Source organism: Hydractinia symbiolongicarpus, chromosome 7 (assembly GCF_029227915.1).
Source record: "Hydractinia symbiolongicarpus strain clone_291-10 chromosome 7, HSymV2.1, whole genome shotgun sequence".
NCBI lineage: Eukaryota > Metazoa > Cnidaria > Hydrozoa > Anthoathecata > Hydractiniidae > Hydractinia > Hydractinia symbiolongicarpus.
In genome coordinates this window covers 16,535,080-16,545,756 of record NC_079881.1, presented here as the reverse complement: position 1 = coordinate 16,545,756, position 10,677 = coordinate 16,535,080, and the positions used below count along the sequence as shown (strand labels likewise).

The following is a 10,677-nucleotide window of genomic DNA, read 5'->3' as shown; positions in this document are numbered from 1 at the left end:
AAAGAGATCCTGATCTGCATGGTCAGTTAACCTCGGCATTACTTTTTGTTCACCACGTCTTTCTACTGTTGTTGACGCCGTCATATTCTCTTTTATAGCTGTTTTTTATACTACAAGTATCATACTCTATTGAGATTGTACTTTCTTAACATTTGCAAACATGAATCACATATTGTACTAATCTATTAAGAAAGTATGCAAGATCGTTTTGAATCGCGGTTGTGCTGTGACGCAATGAAAGGCAATTCCGTTTCATAAATCTCTTTAGCCATCCACGGCTAACCCGGAAGCCATTCATTGCAACAGTATCTTTCGTAGACCTTTCATCATGGAAGGTCTTTAAAACACGTAAAGAATTCGCTCTTTTCTCATGTATCCATCAAGTTTTATTATTCTTTCTCCTCCTTGTTTTAACTTTTTTGCACGAGTTTTCCGTTTTCTTAATTTTTTTCGTCAACGCCATATTTTCTTGTTGCTTCATGATTAGTTTTACTTTTTACGTAATCAACAACTGTGTGAAGTGCAACTCAGAAGTAAAACTTCGCTTTTTTTAAGGTGATGTGATTGTGTGTATATGCTTCCTCGTTCGACATTTTTTCCTGCTTTGTCATAATATAACTCTCTTGACATGAATTGTGAAGACAAAATTTCTGTCCGTTTGGAAGTAAACTAACACTTGTGTTTGTTCACACAATATAAATAGAGTTTACTTAATTAAAAATGAGCAGCTCCAATTAACGCTGTTGTCAATTGCAACGGACCACTTCGTGTTTTATTTGTTGTTATTAAATCAGACAATGGTGTGCCTAAATGCTAATCATCTGTCACATCAGTAAATCACACTTTCAGAATACGCGTAGAAACAATTTACAGACACAAGAGAAAAAAGTTTCACTAATATGGCTCGAGTGATTCCAGTACAATTTGAAATGTATTTGAATGTCAGATTAGCTTCCAATATCACTAATATGGCTCGAGTGATTCCAGTACAATTTGAAATGTATTTGAATGTCAGATTAGCTTCCAATATCACTAATATAGCCCGAGTGATTCCAGTACAATTTGAAATGTATATGAATGTAAGATTAGCTTCCAATATCCGTTCGCACCATGTTTACAAAGATATCTACACACCCGAAGTTAAAGAGTCTTTAGTTTGCAAACTCCATGAACGGTTGGAGGCGAAAGAGTTGAATGAGTATATAATTGGAACGTACAAGAAAATGTCAGACCAGAAACTTTTAGTGGGACATTTACCAAAAGAACTTTCTAATCTCATGACGATAGAATTGTCTAACTCACGTGCACTCAATCGTAGATCGTTGTAAAAAGAGAAGTTGATCTGAGTGTTCCTGCGCAATTAAAGATTAATTCAAAACTTCTGCATGACGACCTGCTGCAGCGGTAAAGCAATATTCCTCATCTTTAATTGTGAAAGAATATGTCATTAAAAAAACAAGTAAAACTCACATAAACTAATTGTTATTTCTTGTTTCGTCCGCTTCTTAAGTCACATTGAAGAAGAACTACTTTGTTCATCACTAACAAACTGCCTGGCAGTTAGCGGGATTTGATCCGCAGGATATAGAACTGGGAGCCGCAGAAGAATTCACTACACTAAGTGCGGCAATATGTTATAATAAGCTGACAAGATGGATGACAAGCCACTTAGAGATTACAAATATCAGCAATAGGACTACCTGAGAATAGTCAAATTCTATAACTGAACGGTAAAAGATGTTTTGAAGCAAAATAAAAAGCCCTTGCAGGCTAAAAGGTTTCGGATTTTTGTTCGAGTTCGCTAGTAGCCTGCTTTGTACAGAACTTTTACAATGTTGTTTCGGCATTTCAAAGAAATAGGTATGAACTTGCAAAATGTTTCATGTAGTGCGTGGGATTTAGGCTAGAACAAACCAATGCGTTACTGCTAGCGGGCAAAGCAAGGGTCACCCAAAGCGATAAAAGAAACGCAAGCCGATCGGACTTCTGAATCAGATACGTGGAAACAGTTCTCCTATCCTATTCCCGCGTCGTTTGCCACCAATCAAAAAATTTGCTTGATTTATTTGAGGTTTTAATTTTTGATTCTTACAACCTGTTTTTTAAATTATTTTTATGTTATTGGTATATCTTTAAACATTTATAGTGTATTTTTTTTGTTTTATATATTTTTTAAAATACTAGCTGTGGCCTAGCGTCGGACGCTGGATGTTGCCCTACAAAATTACTGTATTAGTACCTTTCTTTGTTAGTCAACCCCTTATCCATAAAATATGTTTTCTTAGCAATACACCACCACCATGGCTACGTACATCGGTTTAGAATTAACAAAAGAGACTAAATCCAAAATGCGATTCCGTTTTATTTCTATTTGATATTTAGACTAGCCAGGATACCCGGCGTCAAAATGTCGGGTTAAGCCACAAGTAACTGTGTTATCCGGCGTTGTATAACCCAACCAAATATTTCTTTTCGCATCACTAAACCTCGCTTTGCAGCTTGGTGAACAAACTATTGTCAATATGGCGCGCTTGAAATCTATCCTTCGAAAGGAACGACTCGTACCTTAGTACCTTAACCCTTAGAGTTCGGTTTAGTTGACGAAAATCCACCTCTTCAAAAACATAACTGAAAATGAAAATTTGAAGGAGTATCTAGCATAGCTCATTAAATAATATTAAAATAACAGTCTATAACAATATTTGTGATCAAATTCGTATCGCAGTTTTCATTCTTTCCCAATTTGACGAAAATCAAGACACCCACACAGCCGGCGTTTACTTTAAAATAATGTATAAAATAACATTATACTTTAACTTCAGGAAGCGGACATCACGATAAAGATTTTATCATTAAGAATGTCATATTTTTTCGCAACTTCGGCACTCTAAAAAAAACTAAACCCAAAAATGTCCTGATACGTTTTTTATTGAAAAAGGTGTGAGCCGACAATCACGTAGACAAAAGTAGTCGAAAAGTAGTAAAGTTTTTTGTTACAAACTATCAAACAATTATCAGATATTTTTATGGTTAAATATATTTAGAGAGCTGTAAAATCTTTGTTTAATACTTCACTGTGGCTCTGTAATATTTACCAGTTTGCTTGCTCAAGATTACCTTTCGGAAATTTTTAGGGAAACTTGTTACACAAGTTAAAAAATTCTGACTAATTTAGCTGGATGGGGACAACAACAGGCGGATGTCTGGGTTTTTTTTAAACTGAAGTTGCGAAAAAGACAAATGACCAGACCTAAAAAAGCTTCCACTATAGGAACTCCACACGAATGCGCGCCATCATTTGCATGCACTAAGCTCACATGCCGTGACACATACAATTTCTAAGGCACTCCACCTGCATGTACTGCATGGGTTACCTGCACTTAAACGCTCAATCTGACGTTCAACGGCGGGTTTTACAGTTATTCTTTTCCTCAATAGCCATATGCTGAGTGTTATAATGCGGAGCGCGCAGCCACATTCTGGGTATCCGCAGAAAAAAATGATTTGCCAACTGGTGAACTTGTCGATTTTTTTTGCGGGCTAACGACTAATATCTTTAATAACAACTGTATTCTGTTCCAAATGGTTGTACCCCAACTTTATCACGGACCCGCCCCCCACAGGATAATTCAATCAGGTCGTTATAAAAGGCGGACGTACGACAAGCAATAATCCATGGACCGGCGGACCCAGGTATTTTTCCACAAGGTTGCGGCCAGTCTATAATATAATATACACCGTCAGACGTAAGGCTCACTGTGCAGACAAGAAGAATCTTATTCTGATAATTATGACAAAAAAAAAATAACGAAACCAAATTGAGGTAGTTTCAGTTTAACTTTCTTACTCCTGAACAAAACTTAACAATTTTTCCCCTCTATTTCACTAACATAAATAATTTTGCAACTTGCACGCATAGAAAACTTGCGGTCGCCAACGAAAGGTCGTAAGGAAATGATTAGCATCATATTATTCAATTGTAATAACGAAACGTATTAATTAAAAGCCTTTCATTAGAATGTCAAACACAAATTTCGTTCACTAAAGTGTGTTTCGCTTTCGTGATAGAGCTAAGTTGTAAAATAGGGGATTTTGATATTTCGTTCCTTTTTTGGCTTTATATTTAGTTTCACACGGAAGCATGGAAAAGTACTTTTACAAATTTATCAAGAAAATGTTTTTGTACTTACCATTAACCTACATTTCCCAAGGGTCAGCTTTAGGGTCAGAGATAGGGCTAGTGTGGCAGGAGAAAGATAACCGACAATACCAACCTTTTTTTATTTCACAGTTCTTAAAAATGTGTTACACAGGACATGCTTTTTAAGTTTAAACGGAAAGTTTCAGACTAAAAACCTCTTAGGATGATCGGAGTTCGTTTGTAGGTATTCAGCAGGCGTTCAGTTAGAATCGGCTAGCGAAGACGAATACAAATTTTAATTGAAATTAGTTACTACGTAAAAGTAACCTTGTGTTTTATGCAAGGACTTTAGTGAAGATTCTGATAAACGTTCTGTTTTAGTTACATTCGTAAGAAATTTAGAATCAATTTGTTTTTTAACTGCATCCATTCATGGTCAACAGAGCAGGTCCCTAAATCTTATAGCGTCCTTAGAGTAATTGACATCTCTATAGTCTACGAAATAGTTAGATAAATTCTTTGATAATCTTTTACATCAAATAGGACTGTTTTCTTCAATAAATTATTAACTTGATCAACGAACTTTTTCAACTCGTTTTATTTGAAAATTTAAGACGCGGTTGTCACTACGCAAGGTGTTTCTTGTTTATTTCTTTACTTTGATTTCTATTTCAGTCAAATAGCTATTTACTTTTTTTTAGTCATGTTCTTTTTATTTTCCAAATCTTAACTTGAGTTTCGTATCTTGCATCTGAATCTTGTTTATCGAATTGATTCGTTATTTAAAAACACTTAAAGCGATGGAAACACTTATTTTCATAGAAAAAATTTATTCTCTTACAAAATGATATGCAATATATCAGTTTTAAATTCGATCATTTGTTAAAACACTTTGGAATAAAATATTAAGCCAAGTTGAGATCTTGCCAAATAACCGAAGAGTTTAATTCAAAGACCAATGCAAAGAACGAAAAGAGAAGAAAAAAAAATAAGAGGAAACTTAAACCATAAATTTTATAAGAAATTACACACACGTCAACATTTGTGATGGGAAAATAAATATATTTTGACAACGGGAGCCATAATCTATTAAAAGACAAAGTATATAATGTCTATTTTTACGTGTTTTAGGAATAAGACATTTGACTTCATTTACTTTAATTAACCCTTATTTTACTGATCAGAAAAGAATTAATTCAAATTATCAATGGAAGAGATATTGCAGTAGTGATATTCTACATCTCCAACGTTAAACTCTTGTATATCTGAAGTTTGTGATGCAAAAAAAGCTAGTTGTTTTCATTCTTTTAAACAGCGTAGCAGCTTGTTACACCATGTAACAACCATGTTTAATTATTGTGAACATCATCTTAATTGAAACCTACGTAGCTGTGTATGTAGAATGTGATGAATAAACATTGTGATGGACACAAAAGAAGGCAAATCGTTTCGCTAAAGTTCAGGGAAGCTATGACGTCGATATGACGCAGTAGCGATTTTCCCTAACATGTAGAAACTAATTTATTTTGTATAAACAAAACCGCATTAAATAGACATCTTAAAGCTAAAACATTTACTGATAAAAACAAAAGTGTAGGAGGCTTGGAAGGAAATAAACACAAATACACATGTGTTACTTCAGTACGTCTATTATATAACAAAACCATGTGCCAATATCGAGGTGTGTTACTTATACCAAATCCCTTTAGGCATCGCATCAATTACTGCATTCTTTCATAATTGGTGAAATGCCGCCACAATATGGTTAATTAACTTTAATTAACGAACCTCGAGGTCACTAATTAAGTGAAACAAAGGAGGGATATAAACAGTATAAATTATTCGGAAATCATTTTTTCCGTTACGGATATGGGCATTCCGAACCCGCTGTCATTAACCTCTGCAAACTTGTAACACGTATTTTTTATATTCCTATAAAAAGGGGACCGTTGAGTTTGAATATCACTTATTGAAGAAATATCAAGAAAAAAAGATGAGAATGTTTGTTGTTTTATTTAGCTTGGTGTTGTTAACAGAAGCCTCGCATTATCATAGGCGTTCATGTAAGTTTTCCTCTGATTCACTCTCCCACTTTTCTTTATAACATTTACATAGCAAACGTGAGGGCAGCTCAAAGGTGTTTGACGCAATCCATCTTATAAGCCTGTCACCTATCCGACTGATTGTACTCCGCTATAATTATAGCTGTATAGTTTTTTGTTAAGTTACAACACCCCTGTTTGAAGACTTCGTTATTCGAAAAGTGCAATATTTGATATGCTCCTGAGCGAAATATATTTTTTCCGTGTTAACTTTTAACTTGTTATTTTTAATTACTCAGATCACCACATTACACCAGAATCGGAATGTAGATACAAATTGGAGTATGCTACATGTTGGCCGCTTAAATATCGAACATTAGATGGCTCGTGCAACAATAAACATCATATCACGTATGGAGCTGCAGATACACCTCTCCGTAGATTCACACGTATGTATCAATACCTGTGATTAAGGAAATTTTTCCTATTATAAGTTTTGTTCCTACTTCTTTAATTTGGTTTTTCAAATAATTTAGCCATGTATACGTCGTCTAAATTTGTTATTAAAAAACAAAAGCAAATGTGTTGCAAAACTTTAATTTGTTACTTCGTAAAAATTTATGTTTCTATAACTTGTGTGGCCAAACAGGGACACTATACTTCCACGAAGACAATATGCTTTTGTCATTTTAAAACCTGTAATTTATGCAGATAAATTAAGAAACTCGTTTAACCTTTACATTAAGAATGATATCAAAAGGAGACGTAAGGAAAGGAGACGTAAGGAAATTATTTTTTTCCGTTGATTTGACCTTTTAATTAACTTCTTTGACAATTAAGGGACAAATTTAGATACTTAGAAATCTAAAAATATTTTGTATGTCATTGGTCATTCGCTTTTAAATTAAAATTAATATTATTAAAATTATTAAGACTTTCAGGGTAATTGTATTTTTACTTTTACGGACACAGAAATTTATCTGTTATTGGTTCTTTGCCAGCCTAAATATATATCTGCAAAATCAGCAAAAACAACCCCACAATTAGAACACTTTAACTCCTTAGAACTACGCTGTTATAAGAAGTACTCCCTTGTTTTAGAATGAATTGGGTTACCCAACGTTGCCAAAAATGAACCACCTAGGTTTTCTCCTCAGCCACCAATCACAGCTCAAAAATATATTTTAAAGGTCAACCTCTACAGGTTAACAGAGAAACTGGAAAATTGGAAATGCCAATTCAACCATTCGAACGTGGTGTTTGGTAGACACTTCGTCCAACTGAACGGTTCTTAACATTCTGTATTCACACTCAGTGCTCCTTTAGTTAAAATGTTAAACCAATTTCTCGATATCATACTATACTGACGTTTTCCTCTTTTGTGGTTGCGATACCGCACGTTAACTGTATGATTCAAACGCAAAGGAAAAAGATGTATACATCGTTAGAAATAAACACTATTTATTTACAGTAAAGCGAAACTGGCAGAAATAAACCCTTAGAGTCAGTTTTGCTTGTTTACATTGTCACGAAAAATTAAAATGAAAACTGGTCCAAGCAACTTTAATGTGGATTTTCATTCGAGTGTTCTTGGACAAAACTCCAAGCATTTATTACTTACACATGCGCATTGCAATTTTTTTATGACTTTAGAAGTTGAGTCAAGTCAACATCCAAGCGTTTGCAGACGAAAATTTTTTTGGCGGCAAATAGAAATTTAGAAAACGCTGCAATCTTTATTTCAATGGAAATTGATCATGTTATTTTCTTGCAATTCTTTAGGTTCCATGTTCGTAAATTCATCCACTGACTATCCAAGAGGATTTCCTGGAACTGCCTCCAGTTCACATATCCCACTAGCAAACAAAGTTGCAAGAACCTTGTTTAAACCCATCACTAAGAACACTCAACACACAAAGAAAGGAACATCTGTGATGTTTATGACATTTGGGCAGTTTATGGACCATGACATGTCACTTACACCACATGCAGAGTGTCATATACCCAAGTATGTAGCTATGCTTTTTGTTGTTGCTATTGTTGTTATTTTTCACATTTATACTTCTGTTTCGAATGGGAATATAAATTCAAGTCTTGATTAAGTAACTTTTGATGCCAATAGTGAAAGGAAACTTTTTGGAGTTTCGCTTGAACTAAATGAGAGCAGGGAGTCAATTAAATTCTAAATTTTTGAGGAATTATACAGATCGTGAATAAAAACAATCTCTTATACAAAGTGAAACTTTGATTGGGAACGTTAGTAAGTGGTAGGAATAAGTTTATGTGCCTACTATGATACTTATCCATTTTTGTTTTTGTTTTTTATAGTTGCGCAGATGCACACAAAGCATTCAAATATCCATGCTTTCCAATAAAGTTTAGTCACAGTAGCCCAACATGTACTGTATTGGGTCGATCTGTGACAGTATGTGGCAGCAAAGGACGTGAATTCATTAACATTATTTCATCATATATTGACGCATCTAATGTATACGGAAGCAAACAAGCTGTGAATGACAGGATAAGAAAATATGATGGTAAGGATATTTTCTGTCACTTTGTTGATTCAGGTATTTATATATGAGCAAATTCTAAAGCAAATTAAAGAATTCGAGAAGAATAGGTAAAGATTTTTTGCAAAAATATTTGGTTAAAGTTTTTAAAAAACGATTGGGAACTTCTTTTTAGGATATAACTAAGGGGACAGGATTTTTTTGATCCGCATTATGTTTGTTTATACTCTTAGGTACTGGAGAAATGAAGTTATTACCTAACGGCTTGCTTCCATTAAGGAGTGAGAATTGCAAACTCCCCGCAGGATGCTCCTTGGCTGGAGAAGGGAGATCTGACGAAAATATTGCCCTGAACGCAATGCATACATTATGGGTTAGGGAACATAACAGAATAGTGAAGAAGCTACGCAAACTTAATCCGTATTGGGAAGGGGAGGAGCTTTTTGAGACGACAAGAAAAATAGTCGGTGCCATGTTGCAGCATATAACGTACGAAGAATTTTTACCATTTCTTGTAACATTGGGACCGTATAAACGGTACGATTGGAACCTTGATCCAAGCATTTCAAATGGTTTTTCCGCTGCAGCATTTCGATTTGGACATAGCTTGATACCAAATACCTGGGCACAATTAAACAACAACTTCGATAAAATCAAACCTGATTTACCGATTCGGAAAACTTTTAGAAACATTGCAACAATACGAAACGACGGCATTGAACCTACCATGTTTGGACTCCTGGCTAACCAATCACAAGACGTTGATACTAAATTCGCTTTTAATATAGCGAGACGATTGTTTGTTCCTCCAGGTAGTAGCGGATATCGAGATCTGACCGCCATCAACATCCAAAGAGGTAGAGACCATGGTGTACCAACGTATGGCCAATGGAGAAGACGATGCGGCTTGAAATCATTAAAAACATTTTCTGACCTGCATGGAATCATTCGTCCAAGTGCACTAACTCATTTAAGAAAGCTTTACAAAAACCCAAACAATATTGATCTCTATGCTGCAGGTATAAGCGAGATACCATTACCTGGCCGGAAGCTTGGTGAAACTTTTCATTGCATCATTAAAGATCAATTCGAACGATTAAGATCAGGCGATCGATTCTTTTATTTAAATCCCGGTGTCTTTACCAAGCTTCAATTGGAAGAAATCAAGAAAGTGTCTTTATCCAAGGTTCTCTGTGATAACCTAAAAGGAGTAGTCTCACTACAAAGAAATGCATTTAAATCATTTAACAGTGGTGAAAAACGAGTAGTTTGCGATTCTATTCCTGGAATAGATCTAAATAAATGGAAAGATGCAAAGCCATATCCTTACAACAAGCTACAGAATGATATTGATGTTGATTCTTTTGAAGAAGAGGATGAGGATAATCAACGTTACCATGGTGATGCTGGTGATGAGGAAGAAACAGAAGACGGTATGGAAGACGTGATGGAAGACATGTAAACATATATTTGAAACAAAACATTTTTTGCGTTGTAGCACAGAAACTTGATTATATAATATTAAATTATGCAACTTTTAATTTAGTGTTTAATGTCTTTATCAATTGATACTTTCACATATACTGCTACCTTGTTATAATAAACCACTTCCTCCCCGAAAAACGTGTTTGTGCGTAATAAATGTTTATTTGTTCTCCGCAAAATGTCAGCATCGCAGACATGTGAATGCGTCAACTTTGTTCCCAGCTTCGGCTGTCTCTTTTTTTCATAGGGGAAGGCAGGAGAGTAGTAACGATACGAACTTAGTCTGGGAAAAGCTTGTCCATACCCTTTCAAAATGTTTCAAATCTACAATCAAGTCATTTAGCCTATTATTTATTGAAATTTAATCGAATTTGCTATGCGCATTTAACTGGATTGTCTGGTTAACAAGCAGTCATTTCGTCGGATTGTAAAACTGGTAGCTAAATGCGAGAAGCTTGTTGCAAATATTAACATGCATTCTGTTATTGAAGAAGAA

General features: G+C 34.8%; 1 protein-coding gene across 1 annotated transcript; it reads left to right on the top strand.

Moving 5' to 3' along the window:
• The first annotated feature begins 5,552 nt into the window (after positions 1 to 5,552).
• LOC130648908 (peroxidasin-like) lies at positions 5,553 to 10,280 on the top strand. Its single transcript, XM_057455037.1, has 5 exons — positions 5,553 to 6,204; positions 6,483 to 6,632; positions 7,966 to 8,191; positions 8,512 to 8,720; positions 8,930 to 10,280. The coding sequence occupies exons 1-5, from the start codon at positions 6,135 to 6,137 to the stop codon at positions 10,156 to 10,158; spliced, it is 1,884 nt and encodes a 627-aa protein (XP_057311020.1). The 5' UTR covers positions 5,553 to 6,134; the 3' UTR covers positions 10,159 to 10,280.
• Positions 10,281 to 10,677: the final 397 nt, after the last annotated feature.